Source organism: Aphis gossypii, chromosome X (assembly GCF_020184175.1).
Source record: "Aphis gossypii isolate Hap1 chromosome X, ASM2018417v2, whole genome shotgun sequence".
Lineage (NCBI taxonomy): Eukaryota > Metazoa > Arthropoda > Insecta > Hemiptera > Aphididae > Aphis > Aphis gossypii.
This window is the reverse complement of record NC_065533.1, coordinates 26,843,602-26,867,627: the sequence shown is the minus strand read 5'-3', so window position 1 is coordinate 26,867,627 and position 24,026 is coordinate 26,843,602. Positions and strand designations below refer to the sequence as shown.

At 30.0% G+C, this 24,026-nt stretch overlaps 1 protein-coding gene across 1 annotated transcript; it reads left to right on the top strand.

Moving 5' to 3' along the window:
* The first annotated feature begins 6,727 nt into the window (after positions 1-6,727).
* Positions 6,728-12,090, top strand: LOC114130095 (uncharacterized). Its single transcript, XM_050208019.1, has 3 exons — positions 6,728-7,327; positions 9,977-10,895; positions 11,613-12,090. Exons 1-2 carry the CDS (start codon positions 7,227-7,229, stop codon positions 10,803-10,805), a joined length of 930 nt encoding a protein of 309 aa, XP_050063976.1. The 5' UTR covers positions 6,728-7,226; the 3' UTR covers positions 10,806-10,895; positions 11,613-12,090.
* Positions 12,091-24,026: the final 11,936 nt, after the last annotated feature.

Here is a 24,026-nt window from a genome sequence, read left to right as displayed (position 1 = left end):
TAGATTATTATTAGTGTAGGTAATAATAATACGACGACAATGCTATGTTATTGTAATAAGTACGTCGCTGTAAAGGTACCCGCGAGCCGACTCCGACGGTGCACGTGCACTAGTTTTCCGGATTCCGTACACGGTCCATATATTATAATAATAACAATCGCTGAGCGTAAAAGTATCTCGAGCAGGTAACCGTACTCGGGATTACATTGTGTGTTCGTACCGCCGAACAAGTGATCGACTGCGCAGTGCGTAGGAGGTTATTGTGAATTGTGTACAACTGTGTGTACGACGTGTCCACTGCTCGCACGTCGTATCCAAATCGTCTGGTCCGCCGGAGAAGAATATTACATGCACGGCGGCCGGTTTTATTGGTTTTATACACTCATAATAATAATTATTATTTGTTATTATCGTGTGGGAGGCGACAATAAGTCGAAAAACGATTTATATCTGTAAAAACGGTACAAATTGTATTCTTGATCGTTTTTGCGTCTCTGCACTCGATTTTCACCGCACTGGACCGACGACCGACTCTATTGACGTGTCGTTTCAACGGACTTCAATAAAAATATTATAATATATTATAATAATAATTCAGTGGTTCCCGACCTTTTTCATTCTACGCTCCCCTTATAAATTCACTAAAATCTCATTCCCTCCTCCTTAAATTAGAGTTTAGGCGATTTTTTTTTTTTTTTGTGAGGCGTACAAATAAACCATACAAATAGAAGTACTACTATTTACTTTTATTATTTTCATCCAAAAATGTATATAAAATATACAAAACGACATTATTAAAACTGCGATTTGACTGACGTGTAGACTATGAACATGAAGTCGCGTCTAGAAATTACATTAATTCAACGCATGAGTGCATGACGCATGCTCTATCTGGATTGAAGTATCCGTTATCGGAGGCAAACAGATAGCCGTGAGTCATGAAAATCAGATTTGAGACGTTGACATTTTATATCTATTAATATTAGATTAAATGCAAAAAGGTCTATCGTTATACGCAATATAATTGTTATCGATGTACGATAATCTGAAAATAAATACACGATGAATTCCATCATCACTATATTCTCCTCGGTTGGGAACCACTTAAATAATGTATATTACACCGCGCTAACATAAACGATAAACTGAAAAATACATCGTTGCCCGTGGGCGCCCATAGGTAACATTTTAAGGGGAGGGGGCTCAAAATAAAAAATTCTCAAGTGTTAAATAATAAAGATAATACCTAATAATATTATGGTAATATTTATTGAGCTACAAGTTCATAATATTTTTTGTCCCGGGGGATGCCCAATCTTGCCCCTCCAATGGGCGTCCATGTCGTTGCTTGCAGTGCGTGTTTTGCATTACGTGCATCGCATAAGTGACTAATCGGTCTGCAAACTCGTGGCTTATTATAATATAATATTATACAACTGTTATGATTTTTCGAGTACTTAATCCGGCGCTGCAAGTAAACCGCCGTATAATAGATAAAACGTCTCATCCGGTCGAGGCGACGGGCGCACGCCACAAACATTATTCGGTGATGTACATAATATAATAATACAGTACGACTTGAAAGTATATTGTAATCCTTTTATACATTGTGTTTAAAGCATAAAGTTAATAATGCAGAAATGCGTCACTGCGAAAAACTCGCGACAACTGTGTGTCGACGACAATATTATTATTATTATATGTACGACATAATGTTATGTAGACCACCGCCACCGCCGCCGACGTATTATATATTATTTAAGTTTCGTTTATCGCAGACACGCCGAGAGCGCTAATAATATTAACAACCGGCCAAAGAAATTTAATTAAATCTCAAAAAGTTATAAATCAACTGCACAAAGACAAAACGTATAGTATTATAATAATAATACAGCTGTACGTTATATAGTTGTAGTTATACGCTATTAGAGTGCTCGAGATAATTTCGCGATAAACACCGCGGGAGCTGGCCATCAGCGCACAAAGGAATTTTTTTTTTTTTTAAAAAACGAAATAAATAAAAATATACGTAGAAAAAAGCAAACTGTAAACGTTAAAATCGATAATCATGAGGAATTTATCCGTAATAAGTTTCGTCTGTATAGTCATCGGATCGGTTCCCGTGAAACCTATATACTATGGGAGCATTCGAGTTAGTTTCCGAGTGACGTGAGAATTTTTTTGAGTTTTCACAATGATAATACAACCGTGTTAAATTAAATTTTCAAATTATAGGCTCGACCCGTGATAATCATTTTTATTGTTAACTTCATTGCGGTGTACCTGCGACGATATACCTACGACGAAGATTTCGCCGATTTTGGGACACTAGAACCCGTTTCATTTGGACGCGTATCGTACGCGCCCGTTTTTAATTTACGTTGATCGAATAATTCATACGCGCCACTCCGACGGTGGTGCGTTTTGCTCGCCTACATGGCGCGTACGAACTCAGCCAATGTAAACTGAAAACGCGCTAGAACGATATGTCGCGTACGATACGCGTCCACGTGAAACGGGCCTAACCGCATAACATATTTATTCATTTATTTAATACGGACAATGTCCAATTCACAATATATTATTAATTGTATAAATAGCGATAATATAAAAAATAATTTAAAATAATAATACGATATGACATCGTATAAAAGACAATATAAGATGCAAGATTTGTTAAATATTATAATACAATATTAAACCATATAATATGTTTCATTATCTTTCTGATGGTAGTGTTGTTCGAGGTTACTCTTCTCAGTAATATTTGTATTATTTATTTTTAAAAATTATTTGCAATTTGCACATATAAATCCACCGTTCGGTGATCCCTGATAGTTTTTTTTTCTGAGAATCCGTATATTTAAAACCATTTGGAATTTACCACGAAAAGTCTTTTATTATTTCTGTCACTGCATATAGTAATATCACTTCAACCAATCGCTATAATCTATTTGACATAATAATATTAAGATATATATTTTATAAACTTGACGTTTTACGATGTCTACGGAAGATAAACGCTTAATAAAATATCATAAGATTACGGATTCGTAAACGATATGGGAACAAATTCGAATGAGTTGGATGATGATTAGTGATTTTGAACGGCAACCGATTCCGCATTATCCGTCTACACTTCGTTTGACATCTAAAATTCCATAAAAGTTTAGACGACTACCCAACAAAACGTTTTCATACCGTTCGTATTCCTTTAACGGTTTTAATCGTTGTGATGGCGTTTCGTGCTCGCTAATTAATTTCGCTACGCACATACGTGCAAAATATATTGTAAGCATATTATTTGATTATACGATTTACCGCTTTGAAAAAATTCCGTTCTGCGGCATTGCATTCTATCAACAACAGCAACTACAACAATAAAAAAGATTTAAATAAATACCTGTTTTGTTATAATATTACACGCGTGTTTATTCATATTTCCGTGAGTAAAAATTATATATGTTGTAATAACTAATAATAATTATTAAAGACGTTATCGCGGCCGTTATGTCGTCAAACTCGTATATTATAATATAAAAAATATGCAGTGATCACTACACAATTATCGGGAATATCGTAGTTGCCTGTTGGGTTCAAGTATATTATGTATACATTTCCGCAGTGTAAAGATCTCTGGCACGCAAATGTTCGTATAATTGTAGAATGGGTACATTATATTTTCATGTCTGTCGGGCTACCTGATATTTTAAATCGGATCGGGTCATCTGAAAAAAAAAAAACATTAAAAACCAGCTGCTCGAGATTATAATTCTATTTTAATTTTTTAGTTTTTAATAAAATATTCACATTGAACGTGAAATATAATTATTTCACTTGTTTTGAACGATTTGTTTTATTATAGCCTGTAATGTATTGCGTTTCACAATATTTTTATGTCGACTGTTGTGATTTGTAAACGAAAAATGATAAAAACCTATGTTTTCACCACAAGTTTACAGGCGTCCCGCTCTGAAGGAAATAATTACATATATTATAATACACAGTATATTATTATACGTATGAATATACAATATAGTACGCACATTAATACATTATTATAGACTTATAGTGGAGGGAGGAATTTATTTATTTTACAATGAAAACAAAATATGTGTTTTTTAAAGCTTGTCATCACCGTAACCGTAACGAGTTTAGCTACTTTCTGTTGCTTCAGCTCAAATTACAATTTTTAGACTTGTCACCTCATATTAAAACTATCAACGGATTAAATAATTTTGTCTATTTTTCATCTATTACTTAGTAAATTTTAAAAGTTCAACTAATCTTAATTTTTCTCGATTAATGTAGATAAGACTTAGAAATGTAAAACGATATTTATCATTAGTATATTTTCTTATATAAACTAAAGAATATTAAAAATGCATAGTCACAACAATTCCACTTGTAATGGTTTGAAGTAAAAATATTTCCAATTTCCAAATTGAATATAACAAAAAAAAAGAAGAAAAAATACAAACAAACAAACATAAATCAAAGGACTTTAAACTTTTCACAATATTACTAATTATATTATTTTCCATTATTACAATATGTAATTTAAAATATTTATTGTTCCCTCAATATTATAAGTGTATATACAATGACTAACTCTAAGTCTAAGACGATGTATGTTTAAAATACGGCAGTAGTTTGTTTTAGAGTTTTCGAGCTTACATCCCTAATAGAACAATTATTTCAGTATTTGTTATCGTATCAATAAATCTTAGTTATAAATATTACAAAATACGTATTATAATATATAGGCAGAACAATATTATTATAATGTATTTAGTTTTAGCATTTCATCATTATCGTCATATAATAATACAATAAATATTCATAGATCAGAATTACTTTAAATAGGTACCTACGCACCGATTATTTTATTTGATAATGCGTATTTTTTATTTTATTTTTTTGATAATTGCATTACACATGTTTAAACACGTCAATAGCTTTTATACTTGTTACACGTCATCATAGCATATACATGTCACAATAAATTCAAATACAAATTGTGGTGTATACAATTTTCATAACAATAAATCATAATATTACACGACGTGCAGTATTTCAATACGATACAAACGAACTGACTGAACGTGTCGGTTTCGTCATCATTTCACGTAGGTAGGTGATATTATTTTGTTTTTATTTTGAACATTATTTGAATTAACCGTGCTTGCTAGTATTTTTAATAACGACCGATACCTCTCACCTCCCCTGAAATAAAACCATCAATAATTCAACAGTTTAGTAAAATATTATAATCAAATAATTCACCATAGTAGATAAAAGTAACAGTTATTATATTTCAGTAAACGAAATTTAATTTGAAAATATGCAGAGGTGATCTGTTATTTACACCACTGTTTCTAGACCATTCAAATCCAGTAAAAATAATAACATCGTATTTCGCGTGCGTTGATTACATTTCCGAATTGGGGATTTAGAAATTAATCAAGTACCTATGCTTTTCGTAAATCAAATTCCGCGGATCATTCGTATAATAATAATAATTACATGAAAAAAATATACATATTTACACGGTTGTGTACGCATGCATCAGCGCACCGTATATACCTACTGTACAAAGTGATTATTTCATCATAGTGTACTAAATATTCATTTATTTTTACGAACGTTTTAGATTCTAAACGAAGTGATGAATGTATTGATTTTACAATGATGTTTTGTTTATTTTTTTGTGTCTGTGCCCAGCATAATTTGTCGAAATAATGCTTCAATTTCAAACTTCGTGGGGTATCAATAATAATTAATGGCATATAGATAGCAATTCTGAATTATCTATATTTATATTATAGCAATGGATATTATTGGAGATATAGCATCTATAACAATATTAACTATTTATATGTATTTAAAATAATTTTACTAGCTATTTAATGGTATAATAATTACTCATAATTAGATGATACAAGTCCAGAATATACTCCAACAAAGATCACAAAATTTCTGGTGCAGAAAATATAAATGAGTCACCGATAAATTTAAGATTATCACCAAACATTATATCTGGTAAAGTGCTTATTGAAAGATATTATTTATTCATGTAATTAAACTAATTAGAGATTTTCAATTTTTATTTTTTTATTTTAATCAGAACCATTTAATGTCTTAAATAATAGTTGTTTAGTTACAAACAACTATAGTGATGAACTTAATGTTGACATTCAGAATTATGAAAGTACTAGTAATGTGACTCGACGTCAGCTATTTAGCAATAATGATGATCATATTGAAAGTACCAGTGGAATTTATCCTGAAAATGATAGAATTCAAAATAATTCATTAAAGAGCTCTTTAGGTATTTAATATTTATACATTTACATGGACATTAGTTTCAGTGAAAAGAATTAACTTATTTTTCTTAAAAAATTATTAAATATATTATATACATATAAGTAATGATATTAATTATACAACTAAAACTTATGAGTATATCCCACCATCTTTTCTTATTGAATTTTATGTGATCATAAGTTTTTCTAGACAAAATTATTAATAATATTATATTATATTATAATATATATAATATATATTAATAATTATTAATATCACATTTGCCAGAACATTTAATATGTATGAACTTATTTAATACTATTATATAATTACTTATTATTTGCATATTATTTATACTAAAAGGTATTATTATTATTAAAAATGTGGAGGATTATTATAAGTTTATTTGTGTGAGATTACATTTTATATAAAGTATTATTTTATTTTATGAAAAATAAGCTGCGATACTAATGCTCCGGGTGGCCAAATTTCATCAGGGTTTCCACAACTATGTGTCATCGCTCACCGTACTACTCCATACTACGCCGTAGTTTCAAACGGAGAACTCCTGGTTACGCTTAAATACACCACTGGTATCGCCACTGTCGCGGCTCATCACTCTTCGCTGGCCGTACTATGGTACGCCTCCCGAATATTCCCTCTCCATCCGATATACAGTACATGGAATAACAATTGAAAGGCTTTACTCACACTGTGTACCATATATCTTACCTTTGACTGTAAAACTAAAATTCGTTTAGTACGATTTCAACTGTTGAACGAGTACATTCTTAGCGCCAACTGCCTTACAAAGTATATTTTAGTGTTGGTTTACTATTTTTGACGAGTGAAAATTTATTTATTTTTTTTTTTTTAATATACTAGAAATTGCAATATCATTCAATTTTTTCATAACAATAATGATAAACAAATTTTTACGCCCAATAGTGGGGCGATACAGACCAGGCGAAGAACCGATCTTAGACATGCAAGATCTAATAAATATATATGGAGAAGAATTGTAAGTCTGCTTTTATTTATTTTTATTTAACACGTTGATGGACAGTTGATTTAATTATTTTTCAAAAACACCACCCTTAAAACGTCACTTTTCATTACTGCTATAGCAGTAATATTTTTAGTACTGTTATAGCAGTACTGACCCCCGACATCACATTTTTGATTAAAAAATTACTGCTATACCAGTATTACATTTTATTAGTTAATTATTTTATAATTATTATGTTGAAAGCTACGATTTATTTTAAGGAATGCATAAAAAGATAGGGAAGTTATTTTTATTTAATTAAATGAAACAAAATGCAATACAAAAACTTTATTATATTATTGAAAAATTATACTTATACAATACTTAGATTATAATTTTAAACTAATTTTTTATTAATTAATTAATTTGAACTTTATATTCATCCTTCTGGTTGAGCAGCATGGTAATCTTTAAAACATAGTGGACACAGAGGTACTTTACATTTTTGACATTGAATGGAAGTTTGTTTTCTGGTTTTTTGTTTATAACACTGAACACAATTTTTAAATTTTTTTTGTCTTTTATAATTTGGTGGTAACGGTATGGGTTCTTCGAAATGACCTTCTCTCAAATCTTCATCTCGGCTTGATTTTCTTGATTTTTTTTTTAATTGAAAAAATTCAGTTGCTGTAGTATTTTTTGGAATTTTAATTAAATCTTTAATAAGTAAGTCTCTATATACTTTGAACCTGAAATCTGGACAATCAAAATTTTGTTTATATATATAAAAACTATTCCAAACAGCGACGTCTAACAGATGAAAAATAACTTTCTTGTACCACTTTGCAGATTTCCTAGGACAAGAATAATAAGAGATCATTTGATCGGCGCGATCTACTCCATTCATAAACTCATTATACTTGGCAATTTCGATAGGTTTTGGTTTTTCTTGGCCATATTTATTTTCGGAGACTATCATTTTTGGTTGATAATTGGTTGTTATGCATAAGACATCTCTCTTATCTTTCCATTTAGAAACATACACCTTATTTTGACGTTTCCAAATATGATCACCTCTTTTCAATTTTTTTTGAACAACATATTTTGGATTACCCCTTCGGTTACTTCGCAATGTACCAGTGGTGTGTGTTTTGTGATTTAAAAGTAAATTCGAAAGATTAACACTGTTGTAGTAATTGTCCATAATCAAGTGATGGCCCTTATTTAAATAAGGAGTCATAAGCCTTAGTACTAAACTGTCAATTTTTGAAGTTAGCGCCCCACTTGAAAATTGTTTTCCCTTATACATTTCTATATTTAAAACGTAACCATCTGGAGAACAAAGCTCATAGAATTTAATACCATACTTCGCTTTTTTTCCTTTGATATACTGTCGAAAATATAATCTTCCACGGTGGAGAAGCAGAGACTCATCTAACGAAAGTTCAATATGTGGGTAAAAAGCTTTTTGAAAATTATCAATTAACATTGTGTACACTGGTTCAATTTTTTTCATTGGGCCATCAGCAACTACTATTTTTTCCGAATACTCAACACTGAAACAATTCAGAAGTTGTTCGAACCGTCTTCCTGACATAATTTTTTTTGCGATTGGATAATAATATAATGGGTTATTTGAAAATGCATCTCGCAACACAGAAAATTTGGAAGACCCAAAAAGTAAACATAAACCCAAAAATTTATTGATTTCTTCTGTATCAGTATTTTTGAAGTCGAACTTCTAGAATTTTTATTATGAGGCCGATCTTTTAATGCAAGTTTTTGACCATAATTATTTGTTGAACTTATAATAATCTCAAGTATATCGCCCGTCCAAATTTGGTTAAATATTTCGATAGGAGAGTCTTTAGCAGATTCTAATATATTTATTTTAATTCCAGAGGAGTTCGAATTAAATTCAAAATCAGAAATAGTTTTGTAATTATCAACCCATTCAGAATCCTCGTCATCTTTTTCACTTTCATCACTAGACGTACTTACCTCAGTCGAATATTCATCATCAGATAAATTTTGTATTTGAGGCATCACTAATACATTTGAATTTGATGGATCGTCCATTGATACATCAGGTGAACTGTTAATTGAGCCTTTTTCAGCGACACCGGGTGGATAAAAATTAGGATCAGCATCAGAATCGTCAATAATTGAAATATTAGAATCATAAGAATCGTAATCTTCATCTAATAACTGATTTACATTTATTTTTTCACGTGAATTCATTTTAATGTAAACTTGTAAACACTCATCACTTAACGCACTATAATATCATACTTCAATGGCGATCGCGTACGTACTAATATTATAAATATAACGTATAGAATATGTTCTATGTTGTTTATAAAATAAGAAAAACATAACAGTTATGGATAAATAAATTATAATTGATCGATAAGAGAATAAAAATGGAAAATACCTGTGTAGATTACAAAGACGTATATAAACAGGCTAAAAATAGAGTGCCCAATGGCCCGTTGAGACGTCCGGGGTCAGAACAACTTCCTCTTTCATAAGATACCATTGAAAATATCACTGCTATAGCAGTAATATTGAATAATGACCCCCGACATCAACTGTTCATATTACTGCTATAGCAGTAATATTTAGCAACTGTCCATCAACGTGTTAAATGTTGTTTTTTCAATTCAATCTTTTATTTTTAAGTGTGAGATCACGTTTTGATGAAGGAGCTGAATCTGATTCGGATGAAGCTGAATATAATTCAGATGATGATGATAGTTCGGATGAAGGCGAGGACGAAACACAGCGGATTATTTCATATATTGTTTTTGATGACCCTGAATTTGTAAATAATTTGCAGTTTGTAAGTTGTAGGTGGGAAGATGCAATTGTATACACCGATCGTATTTTCTTCAAAGCGGATATAATGACGTCTTTGCAAAAATATTCATCGGAAATGAAAAGCCATTTCAAAGTAGATTGGACGGTCAAAACAAGATGCAATAACAATAGATTAAATGTGGGGGGTATAATATCTCGAAAAATTAAATTCAAACCTCTATTTATCTCAATAGGTTTACTAAAAACATTTAGCGAGTTTGATTTAATTAGAAGTAATTACTTCTGTTACACTTACGAGGAGATGAATTATATTCTAGAATTCGGTGATATTTACGCGGAAGAAAATAGAGAAAATAATATGATTTTATCTTATTTTAAAGTCCTTGACATTGCCACGATTAGTAAAACCTGTATTTCTGTTACGCAAAAATATTTTTGTGCTATTAATAATGATTGCATTATAAAATATGATAGAAATGACTCAATACTACGCTGTCGTACAAAAACGAGTGCTAAGTATGCCGACAACATTGATGATTTACTATCATTATTAAAAAATTTTAAAACATGTGCTACTTGTGACCGTCCACTACAGGTATGGGTGAAGGAAAAAGATTTTGCAGAGATTTCCGATGTATTCGAAGATCCACCTGATATTATCGTGACCAAAATCTTCAAATCCCTTCAATAATCGTATCTTCCCACCAAACTTAAAAGCAGACTTATTATTACATATTAGGATCTGCCGGCGCCATACACGCACATCCGTTAACAGAACCAGGTAGATATTTTATTAAATGTGTTTATTTAAATGTAAAGAATGTAAAAGCAGATAATAGGGTCTGCCGTCACCAAACAACGTACACCGGTTAACAAATATATCTAAAAAAAAAAAAAAATAATAAAATTATTGTAAATTTACCCAAATAAATAAATAAATATCGAATCTTATACACCAATAATTTCAACAGATGAAATCGTTCCAAACGAATTTCGGTTTTTGCTGTCAGAGATAAGGTATTAGAGATAGGTACTACACAGTGTGAATTATTATGACCTTTCAATTGCTAGTACAGGTAATGTCCGATAACGGTCAAAACACTTTTATGTTAGTGGGTGCCCGCCATTGTTATATATTTATAAAATAGCAGTACCCTGTACGGTTGAAAGAATATACGACGATTGTACGACGACATTTCTAATGTTTTTAGGCTTTTAGCTTATTATAATATTAGGTGGGTGATCTAACTCTAACGCATCTGTAAATGTTAGGTATAATAGTGTTTAATAATACGTAATGGGTCCTACTACGGCGGGGGCAGCTCAGGAATCCGAATCGGCTATTTTACATTATTGCTTTACTGTATAGTTGTAGGTCACTATTATAATGGATGTATTAGATATGAATCTAATGATAGGTATATTTGTACACCGGTGCGTATACCACTTAATATGGATTTAAAAAAAAAAAAAAATGTTTTATTATTTTACTTCACAGATACCCTCCTGTATCGTATCAAGTGTCGACGGACGATTTCCACCACCGGATCACGCGTGTTACACATTCGTTAGCTCGACGATCACAAACGGTGTTCGTTCGCTGCCGCCGACGACGACAGCGATTTCGAATACGATGAACGCGATTATGAGTTCGACGCACACATGGACAAACCGAGAGCGTCGTCTGGTACGCGACAAGTCATTGCGTACATCCATGGAGCAGCAGCGGCAGCACCAACATCGATGTCGAAGCCACCGACGTCTTCTCCGCCACATTTTAAAGTACTAATAGTTATTGTATAGTAAAATAATGTTTTTAAAAATAATAATAGTTGTGTAAATAGTAAAATAATTTTTTTTTTTAAATTAGAAAAAAGCATGTGATAATTAAATAGAATTAAGCCAATATTATTGTAAAAAAAAAAAATGTATATATATAATTGTATAAACCTCAAAGCTAATGACCTACCCACACAGCACACTAATATTTTCTATATGTCTTAAAAATATTTTGTTCTAAATTATTATTAATTCATATAATATAGAATTTAATATAAATTATTATTAACTTTGTCTTTATGTGAATGTAATTTATAAGTATTTTCATATTATTATTATTATTATTATGTATATATTTTTCTGTACCTTGGGCCATGGCCCGTTTTGTAATAAAAATAAAATAAAATAAAAATAACATATATCCTATAAATGTTTTGGGATTATCAAATGATATTTCACCATTAATAAAGTTTCCCTAGTCATCGCCCCAATTGTTGGTTTTTCTAATCTTCTCAAATAACTGATCTAAATTAATTTAGAACACATGTATTTAAAATACATATTTATGTAACAGTAAATTAATATATATAATATATATATAAATATATATTATATTGACATAACATCATGATATTTCAATAAATTATTTATTATAGTAAATTAATATCTAAATTTTTATCAATTTAAGTTTATAGCCATCGCTCAATAATTATAGTACGGCCAGCGAAAAATGAGCCACGACGGTGGCGTTACTAGTGGCGAATTTTAGCGTAACTAAGGGTTCTCCGTTTGAAACTATGGGGTGGTACGGAGTGGTACGGCGAGTGAAAAGCGAGCGATGACGAAAAGTTTTAGTAACCCTGACGAAATTCAGCCACCCGGAGCTCTGGTATCGCGGCTCATTTTTCGCTGGCCGTACTGTAATGTTCAAAACTATCCAACTCTTTAAAAGAAGTAAGAGGGAAATCAGGGAAATTCCAAGTTTCATCAACACTATTATTAGTGTGTAAAACATTGCCATCACTAATATTATTGTAAAGCAGCATAATATTTCTTTGTCTTTCCTCAATCCTGTCAATTTTTGTTGCTATATCTTTTAATTCATACCTACTTAATGTTGGTAACAGATCGTATAAAATATTTCAGCATTTCTAAAAATGAAAAAAATTGTTAGTTTATAATACAAAATATATAATGTTATACAACCCAAAATGTATCCACCTTATTCTAGAGTACTACTTGTTATAATTGTTAATAAATAAATAATATAACTAAATATCTCTTATTACCATTTGTATAACTTTGCTTTGGATCACTGTTATTATAATCATCATTGAAATTTAAATAAAATGAGTCTGTTAATTTATTTTTTTTTCAGTGGACTAGATCCTTTATATTATCTGTAACAATAAATATTAAAATAAATAAATAAATTAAATTAAATTCTAATATTAGTAAGACATCTGTTATAATAATATTACATTCTGGTGTTTTATTGTCATCGCAATTATACATTATGGATAAGTCGTCTTGTCTTTTTTTGTTCGCGGGTATAGATGTTTCATTAAAATTTTGATGTACCAAATATAAAACACTTTCAACAAGACCTACAGTTTAAAAAATTTGTTAATTGAGTTTAAATCAAAGTTTTATGCATGTATATCTAATTTGCTTAGGTTATTTCTGTATGTTATACATTTAGATACTAAGATATAAGTGGAAAGATTATATATATATATATATATATATACATACTCAATAAATCTGGAGAAAGTTATCTAATAAAAGATTCATATGGCTCATCAGCATCAGAATCATCATAATCATCTGCAACTATATCATCACTGTTGCTACTTCTGATTTCTACAATTGTAAGTTTTCCAACATTGTAGTTAATAAAATTAATATTTAACCAATAAAATAATATATCTTTATCAATCGTGTTACTATTGAGTTTATTTTCATTATCAGCGAGTGTGTCGATACTTTTTATATTTTTTACAGTAGTTTCTGAAAGAAACATTAAGGTATAATTTATCAAACACCCATGTAAAACTTAATATCATGCTTATATAAATTATATAATATACAATAATACAATATACTTTATACATGACATCATAATTATGCTAAATCAGCATCTAAATTCTATATTTTAACGTATTATTTACCTTTGCTTTTTTTATTAGTAGGTACCTACTGGCTACTATTAAATATTTCAATCTGTAAAGTATTATTTTTCTCAGATTTTGGAAAGCTGTGCTTTACAGCTCGGTAGCCATTATTATTATTCATATTATCATCTCCAACAACAAATTTTAATAATTTGAAGTATTACAATCAATTAATAAACTAACTTTAATAAATGGATTTATAACTTGCTTTTTTTTTATACTCATCATATTTAGGTAGAGAATTAAGGGTTAATTGGTTCTTATCTATTGTAAGCGCAAATTTATGATTTGTCTTCGTTTTTTTACAAGCTGTCTACTAGAGCTTTGTTTTTCGAATATGTTTTTTTTTTGTTTGCACTACATTCTACATTTGACAGCTCAGAAGTGTCTTCTGCCTGTTTTAATTTTATGTAGGTTTTATTATTAGCTAGAACATATTTTAAAATAAATAATATGTAATATAAATTGTTATGAATTCATAAATTTGCTTACTTATATCTCTTGCTAATGGCCGTGCTTCATAATAAACTTAATTGAATTAGGTGATAAACAACGCTCTACTGCTAATTGAGATTTTATTTTGCAATTTTTATTTGGCCATGCACACATTGAATTTTTAAACCAATAACTAGGCACGCATTAAATAATATTTTCATTAGTAAAACAAACTATTGACCACGTGATGGAAGAAATATCTAAATCAAAAACAAATTTAATTTCAACACATTGATTATTAAAATGTAGAAGTATAATATACATACACCATAAATATGATATTAAAATTATTTATAAAGTGTTTAATTATAATTCCAGTCAAAATGATGTAAGCTATTCCACCAAAATTATATATTATAGTTAATGTTAAATAGGTATTATATTTATGACACCATATAAATATTACATAAGATTTTTCTTAGTTTTAATGATTTAAATATTATTATCCTCATAAATAACTTTTACTGTCAAAATAATTTATATAAGTCATGTACCTATAACACAAAAAACATGTAGGTATTCCTCTTATTATTTATAATAATAAAAGAAAACATATTTATACAGTAGCTAATGCCTAATAGACATAGTATTTATACATAGGTAAGAATAAATTAAGTTATAAATAATCTATAACCCATGATACTATAATATAGTAGGTATATACCTAACAACACTATAAAGATAACACATTTAATTAAATTGGTAAAATTTAATAATTTAATAAATTTTAACCAATAAATATATTTTGTTGTTTGGGTTATAAAGATGTGTTAATATTTATTAATTAACTTTAGGTGTAAATACAAAATTTTTTATAAATTTTCAACTATAAAATTACTTACAAACTTTCGCGATTTTGACATATTTCGTAAAAATATGAATTTTAAACGTTTATAAAAAAATATGAACCTTTATTTCGACAAGTTATGCTGTACACAGACACAAAAACCAAAAAAAAAAAACAAATACACATCATTTTAAAAACAATATATTCATCACTTAGTTCAGAATCTAATATGGTCTTTAAATTCCAAAAAATATAATTTCAATAAATTTGTTATTACTTAAATGAAAAGATATGCTTCTTGTGGTCAGCATACTTGGTGATCATTCTTTATAATAGGTGCATTTTCACTGATTCTCACGGTCATTATTTTTCATAAATACAATTGCTATCAATGTCATTCATCGATAACATATTATATTTTTTGTCAATAAATTTATTTTATTCAAAAATATATTGCGTATAAAATATATAAGAATATAATGTGTATATAATGTGATGTAATAATAATTTATAAGAAATATAACGCGTCTTGAAAGAATAGTTTGTCGGGACAACAGAACACAAATGAAGGATAACCTGTAAAATACGGTACACGTAGGTATATGGTCACCATTCCTTTATACATTTTCATTAGTATTATCATTATTTGTATTGAAAGTTTGAAAGCCAATGTATCAACGTCCAAAAACTCCAAAACACTTAAACTTATTTATGTGATCTTGAAATCATCAAATTAAATAAGGCGGTAAATTTGTTTTTTATGTAAATTGCGTTCAACGTGTAAATTCCCTCTAACTATTTTATAATATACTTATAAATACTTTAATATATTATCGTAAATGAATAAATTATATAGCCGGTAATATAGTCTATATAGGAGAACAGTTGACGTGAAAACGATTCGAGTTTTAGTTATCTGTATATTTTATTTTCGTTTGTCGGCAATTTTTTGATTAAAATAATTTAGAACGGTATTTGAACACATTATACATAATTTAATATACATGTTACGAATTGAAGATTTAATTTTACGATATCTGTATTGTTATGATACTAGGAAGGTACCTACATATTAGTTATCAACATAAATCATAATATTAAATGATAATTTAGCATATATTTTACCCGCAATAGTTATCAAGTTAAATTAATATATGTATACATACCTACACACATATTATCACTAATTATTATATTTTAAACGATTACGATAATAATTAGTTTTGTAATATTGTACATGACTGTTCGTTGTTACCTATGACTAATTCGCAAATATACAAATTTATCTTGTTTAATTGGACAATCTATTAAAATAATACAATATTACATATTAGTCTGATGTTCATTTTAATTTTTCTAAAAAGCATATAGTTATTGAAGGCAATTGAGATTTATTGATAAATAAATATTACAACGGTTTAAAATATAATATTCAGAAACAGTATCAAATGAAAGTGCATAAAATTGACCATTGCCATTGACTATCATTAAAATATAATGTAATAATATAGTATCAGTAAGGTTTATAATATGTTGGCCAGTGAGTACCTACTGAGCACTACTCAACTTTAGAGTTGGATTATTAAAACCATTTAAATAATATTAGCAATATCAATTTTACAATTATTGCATTAACGCATTAAACTAATTTTTTCTTCATTACTGCACTGTTAATCTTGTTCAATTTTTATTTATGTATATATTTAAGTTATATAAATATTTATAGTTATATTTTTATGTTTACGATAATGTTTATTGTTGCTTGTTAGATAACTTCAAAATTTAAATTTTCTACCTCAATAATTATACTCATCGTCGACGTATAATTTTATCTGCAGAAAGTAAAAATATATTAGAAATGATGTGTGCGTGTGTGTATGTTTAATAGGGTCGATAGGTCGAGCGAGGTAATATCCATCACTCAAATTTTTATCGAAGCGTACATAATCCTTTTAGGGTAGCTTTGAATTTCCACTTAATTAACCTTCAGAGAATAGAATAATTTATAAGCTTTAGACTTTCATACCTTTGAAAGTATTGTGCTTTCGTGTTCGATTGAAATATTTCTAATGGTGTCTCAAGTATCGACGAAAAAAAAAATATTAACCGTTCTGTATAACTGTATCTAAAATACTTTTTTGTTTTATAGTCATTATTATACACCGTCGTTGGAGTGTTGCACTGTCGGACTCCGATAATCGTTATCGCTTCACGTTTACACGTGGCGCTATATCTGCGTGTTAATATTGTAGTAGGTATGTATATCAATGTAGTATCGATTCGTGGTAAAAAAAAACTTAGAAACTACAATCACACGTCGTCTTCGGGTAAGTAGCACGAGAGTCGAGAAATATTATTTCTAGGCCTCTATCCCGCGTGTTCACTAAATAATAATACAGTCGTATAAAATAAAAAATGATAATGTACCTATAATACACGTGACATAGTATACGTACCCATTGTAATCGCGTTCCAGCTTATACGACGACTACTTGCACGACAATAAAATAATGAACCAGTCACCACCGCCCGTGGTCCGCGCGTACAACTGCGGCTGCAGTAATTTAAGACGGACGCGTCGGTGACAAACAATGATAATAAATAATTCCATCGACCCTCCGACAACACAATATTATAACGTACGTCGACACGACGACATATACTCGTGGTAGGTATATTATATATACGGCACAGGTGTGTAGGTTATAAAGCCTAGACACTCGGTAATTGTAATGTCATATATAGGTATACTTGATAGGCGGTTGTCGTAATATGCACTTATTTTCCAAACGAGTTTTTTTTTTTCGTAAATTCACGTGGCTAATGAATTGGGCAATTATCGCGCTGTGAATTATTATTATAATAATAATATTATACCACGTCGAATTATATCATAAAAATTATCGTCGGAAAGAGCAGGCGCCCCGTCATTAAAGTAGGTGTATGAAATATTATACTCGTAAGTATGTTAATATTAATGTGACGTATACATTTTTACTTATTATAAATATATTATGCTGCAGCCGTATATTATACTAGACCGTAATATTATAGAAGTGGACTTTGTTCCCGACACGTCGCAATTATAGACAATAATTAGGTATATTGAAATAGCATTCGTTTTATGTAATATCACTCGAAACGTAATTGCAGCAGATATTCTCATGACTCATATCGATAATTGATTTGTTTCGAATATTATCTCCTTACATTATAGGGCGATTAATATCCTAGAATATTTGTTTTAGAAGAATGCGACGAGAGACTTCAACACTGACACGACGTACATAACGAGTACCATATTAATAATATAGACCATGACAATGCCCAATAATACTGTGAAACTTCGTTCAAGTCGTTGTCGAGTTGATTTTTTATTATAGCCGTTCGTCGACGAATGCTCAATACGCGAACAATTATCATTCGTCATCGGTTCCGAAGTAGGGCGTAGTCCGGGGCGGATCTATGAATGCAAATAGGAGGAGGCTAGACAAAAAATATGCACCTATGACCTGTATTATAAGTCATAACATAATGATAAATCAAACAGTCGTATTATATAATAATAATTAAAAACAGTGATTGGTATGTACACCATAAACGTATTATACTTACTGTCAGAAACTAAACGATTACGCAATATTTTAGTTTTTATAGACTTGGTAATTTATAAACGAGAAAAGTATCTTCAAATGGTTTCTGCGTATCCGCCCCTGGACGTATAGTTTATACGTCGTTCTGCAGTTTCAAACCAGTCGCATAAAAAACACGCAAAAAACAGATATATACTCGTATACATATATTATCTTTTTAACCCGCCAAATTGGGTCGTTTAGACATTAACAGTTTAAATTATATATTAGAAGGCTGAAGTACTTACTCCTTTTGGAGTTGATAAAAAACAAAAAAAGGACGTTAGAAGCTATGTCCCCGACCCTTTCCAAGTTCATAACAATGAAAATAAAAAATTATTGTATCTTATAGAATATGTTATTGTAAGTAAGTCTATTCTCTGCAGTTTACGATTCAGTCAATGTGTGTAGAAGAGATATAAAGAAGAAAAACAAGGCTGGTCTATAATAGTGCAAGTTAAATGTGAATCTCAAATTCTCGACCAAATGTTTAACCGCCTCGTGTCACCGAGAAAACGTTCTGATTTCGATCTAAAATTATTTGAAATTATTAGAAATACATTTATTAGGTAGGAGTTATTAAGCAGCGGTCGCTACTGTGGCAAAACTTGCGTGATCACAGATGCGTGCGGTTGTAGGAAACCCGGGCTTTAGGAAAACGAAAGGTCAAATATTATTTTAATAAACAGATTAACTGTTATTGAATTTATTTTCCAAATCGTAGAAAAACCATATTATATACGTCATAGTATGTACGTAAACACAGTACATATTCGACTTGTACTCGATTTGGGAGACCAAGTAGTACCCCTCCCTCTCCCCTCACAAACACTATTACTCGTCAAGTGCTAATTATAATATGCCGTCGCTTGTTTCGGGGGGCGGGCGTGGCGGTGGATTTTTATGTACCATCATAATAATAATACAGATCAGTGAAATAATTATGTCGACGCGTACAAAATATTATACGAAAAATAGAAATAAATAATAATAATATAGTATTCGTTAGAATTATATACGGTAGAGGTAATTATTATAGAAACGTGCGCGTGGTCGTGATTCACGCGCGCGCCACACGTCGCAATAATAATAATAACCTACGAATTCACAGCGCCCGTCTGCAGTCGGACGAATAAAACGTTTCGGACGTGTTCGACTGTACAAAACACACATATACGCACACGATAATATAATAATAATATTATGTTATTGAAATGCGATTAAAACGTACGGTGTCGCCTATAATATTATATATAATATAATGTGACCGAGTCGGCGATTTCGCGGGCGTGCCATTCGCATTCCGACGACCGTGCTTCAATAATAATCATAGTATGTATAAAATCGATCTCGAACTCAACAAAATAACGTATACAACACGACATTATAATAATATTGGGTTTATCGGGCCGCGAGCCGGCACAATCACGAAATAGGCGTGAAACGCCATCACGCACTCCGCGTGTAATTTAATAACAACGATATTACACGACTGAAATACGGTCGACGCGTTCGTCGCGCATTGTAGTCGTATAGTAGGCACTTATATGACGTTATGACTTATGATAATAATACATGTAATAGTAAACGGCCGGTTAGGTCTTAAACGTCGAGACTGGGTTGCCAAGCCGCACGTGCTCGGACCGACCGCGATTTGATAAATATTATACGAATTACGCGCCCGTCGGACGAAAAACTTTTCGGTCGTGGTTACTGCGTGCTATTAATTATCGGTCAACAGCACCGATATTTATGGTTAGAGATACCATAAAAATTAAAAAAAAAACTCATAAAAATTATTTTTTTAAGTTATTTAAAAAGTTGGAACACAATAAATTGTGTATGTATATTTCATTTCACCCGATAACATTTTTGCTATTTTTTATTTAACCGCGAATTTATGTCCATTGGATGAAACAAAACTACCACGAAATGTGAAAAATAACGAACGCTGAAGGTGTTCAAATACTCAATACATCACACGCGTTATGGTTAGTTTTTGTAGCCGTTTAATAATAAGTGTCTAACTTGAAATTTACACATCGTTATACCGATAAAACCGACTCGACGAGTGTACGACAGATAATATGCGGTTCAAATAAAAAGACTAAGGAATTTATTTTTTGCTCACTCGTCGATTTATGCAGGTTTTTGTACAGCGATTGTTTTTATTTACAATCGATATCAAATCGATTTAAATTTAAAGTTGCGATGTCTGCAGTATTAATTGTATAGAAAACAATATCAGTAAAACATCACTACGCTCTATTTGAGTACACAATCTGCATAACATATTATATGCATATTTTTGTCATAAAACACAATATAAGACTCGTACTATAATATTAGACATAAATAAGGATGAACGGTTGTGTGCATAGTATATTATAATTATTTTACTATATTTATTAGGTTTACCTGCAATACTTGTCTTTATAAAGATAAGTGCATTTGGAAAACATGACTAGTTTCTTTTTTTTAACGTGTCTTTTATGATGAACCCATTTCTAGCCACTATCGTTTTAAATAATCAATACTTTTATAAAGTATATTATGTTTTTTTTTTTTTTAATTAATGACTCCTTGATTACTACGAAACTTAAATAATACATGAGTTTAATTTATTATTTGTAAATCAATCTGTCACCATATAACTGTGACAATCGCGTGTGCATAAAATTGAAATCAACGTTGACAATTTTTAATGAGTACACATTTAACTATTTGTCATATCACCTATTCGTATTAACATCTATGTGGTATAATTGTTATCAGGTTGAGCGTTTATAATTTATCACTTTTTAATTTAATAATACTCGTAAATTATTTTAAAAATCTCGATATAAAAGAAAAATGGTTTATAAACATAGCAAACATGTATACTTACATATTAAATTATAGTTGTCACAATCATATTTGTATATCTTGTGCAAAAAAATTCTACCATCGTCTTTGGTGACAAAAACGTTTGGAAAATTCGATTTGTATCCAATTTCCCGTTCACTTCATTGTCAACAATATATAACTCTACAAAGTTATTTTTCTTGGTGAATATTTTTATACCATTTTTTATTTTAGTTTGGCTTGTAAATTCCAAAGCCGAGCAAATATTTATGTCAGTTACGAGTTTCTGGATATACATATTATCTACTGTATAGCGTTCGAAATCATCCCATAAATTCGTTGAAAAAAAAATAATACTCTTAACAATATCAATGATTATTATAACACAAACAACAATGCACTTTGAGTTCGGAAAAAATTTACTGCGGCTTAAAGTATAGGATCCTATATTTGTGTTATAGACTATAAGTCTGCAAATTCCGAGACTTTCGATCCATTTACCAGCAATTAAGTAAAAAAAAAATCATTCAGAGAGCGTTGTGAAGGAGAAATTTAATAAACTATAAAAAATATACTACTAAAAAAAATGTTATTGTTTGCCTTTTCACTGAATTTAACGCGTAGGCTGGCGTCAAAAAAATTTAATTATGAGCTGTGAGAGTACAGCAACATTTGGCATGGCAATAAAGCTAGTTTTGTTAGACTTGGGTCTGATATAAATGCGCTGTTTGTGCGCATTACCGAACCAGAACGATTCAAATACAATGTTAAGCATAATAATTATTCGACCAAAAATATTACTAAAACGAGTAAAACGTCTGTTGTCTGTTTTTACTTTGATAGTTACTGTTAAATTGTTATTGTTTTTTTTTCGTTTTTACCCCTCCAACAATATTCTTACAGTACAAACGATTACAATAATAATAATTAGTTAACTTTTTTTTTTCGGTACTTTCACAGCTTTTTTATACGTTTGTTATTATGTTGACGAAATGAGTATTATTGTTTAAACGAACGCCTAATTTTACTCATTTATCTCTGCATGGTTATAAATCTGTTTTATTTCCGTAGTAATTTCATATATAAAATATAACATTGACACGGTTTAAGTAGGTATTAAATGATATAACGAAATACAGCATACGTACCACAGTAATCGAACAATTATATTCTGACCATTTGAGATTCTGGAGAACATTGCGCTATTGAGCATCGTTTGCGATGTTGAGAAAATTTTTTGTAAAAATTATCAAACCTATAGTTTATACGGGAAACCAGTATTTTTATGTGCGATTCACAATGTCGCACAAGTTGCGACATTGCATAGGCGTATATACCTATCCATATACCTGTATAATAAAATCGCGAGTACTTAATGATATTATAAAAAACTGAAAATAATTTTAATAATAATTAAAAATATATATTTGAATTGTTAATTTGTTAATGTATAATATACTTAAGTCTAAAATATGTTCCTATATTTATTTTGTAAATATATTTGTACTATAAATTGTTCATTTCTGTAGGGAGTGCGACCGTACATATGCACGAGCCGCCATTGATACTCATATAATATAATAGTTATATTATTATGTAAATATTTACTTAGGTATTTACTATCTATACTTATAGAAACAAAAAATTGATAAAGATATAAAATCATATACGCTTAACATATAAGATAATATTATAATGTAGAATACTTTTAACCGCTGAGGTATAGGTATATTAAATTTATTTTCAACATCCTTACCTAAACGCTTATTAAACAATGTAAAACATCAATAAATTATTATATTAATGACGCATTGAACTCGTGAATTACAATATTATTGGTATACACATATGGAGAAATAATTCAAATATAATGCTTTTATAGTTCTAATTCAAATTAAGTAAACATTTTGTGTACTAAATACATTTCACGGACACGGCGTTTTTCTCGAGTTGTCAAATTACTGGAGGTAGGTACGAGTTATCGGTTTAACACATATTATACGTATACTGCCGTGCGGTATAGATTGCTCATCGTCTACCCATCGCTCCGAGGCAACATTTATCAAAAAAGATTAATTTTTAATACGTTGAAACACAAGCCGAATATAGAATATAAATACAAACATAAAAAGTAGAATAGTGTCTGGTCTTTTGTTATACTACTCTCGTTTTATTATAATTGTTGGTATTGTTATTGCCGT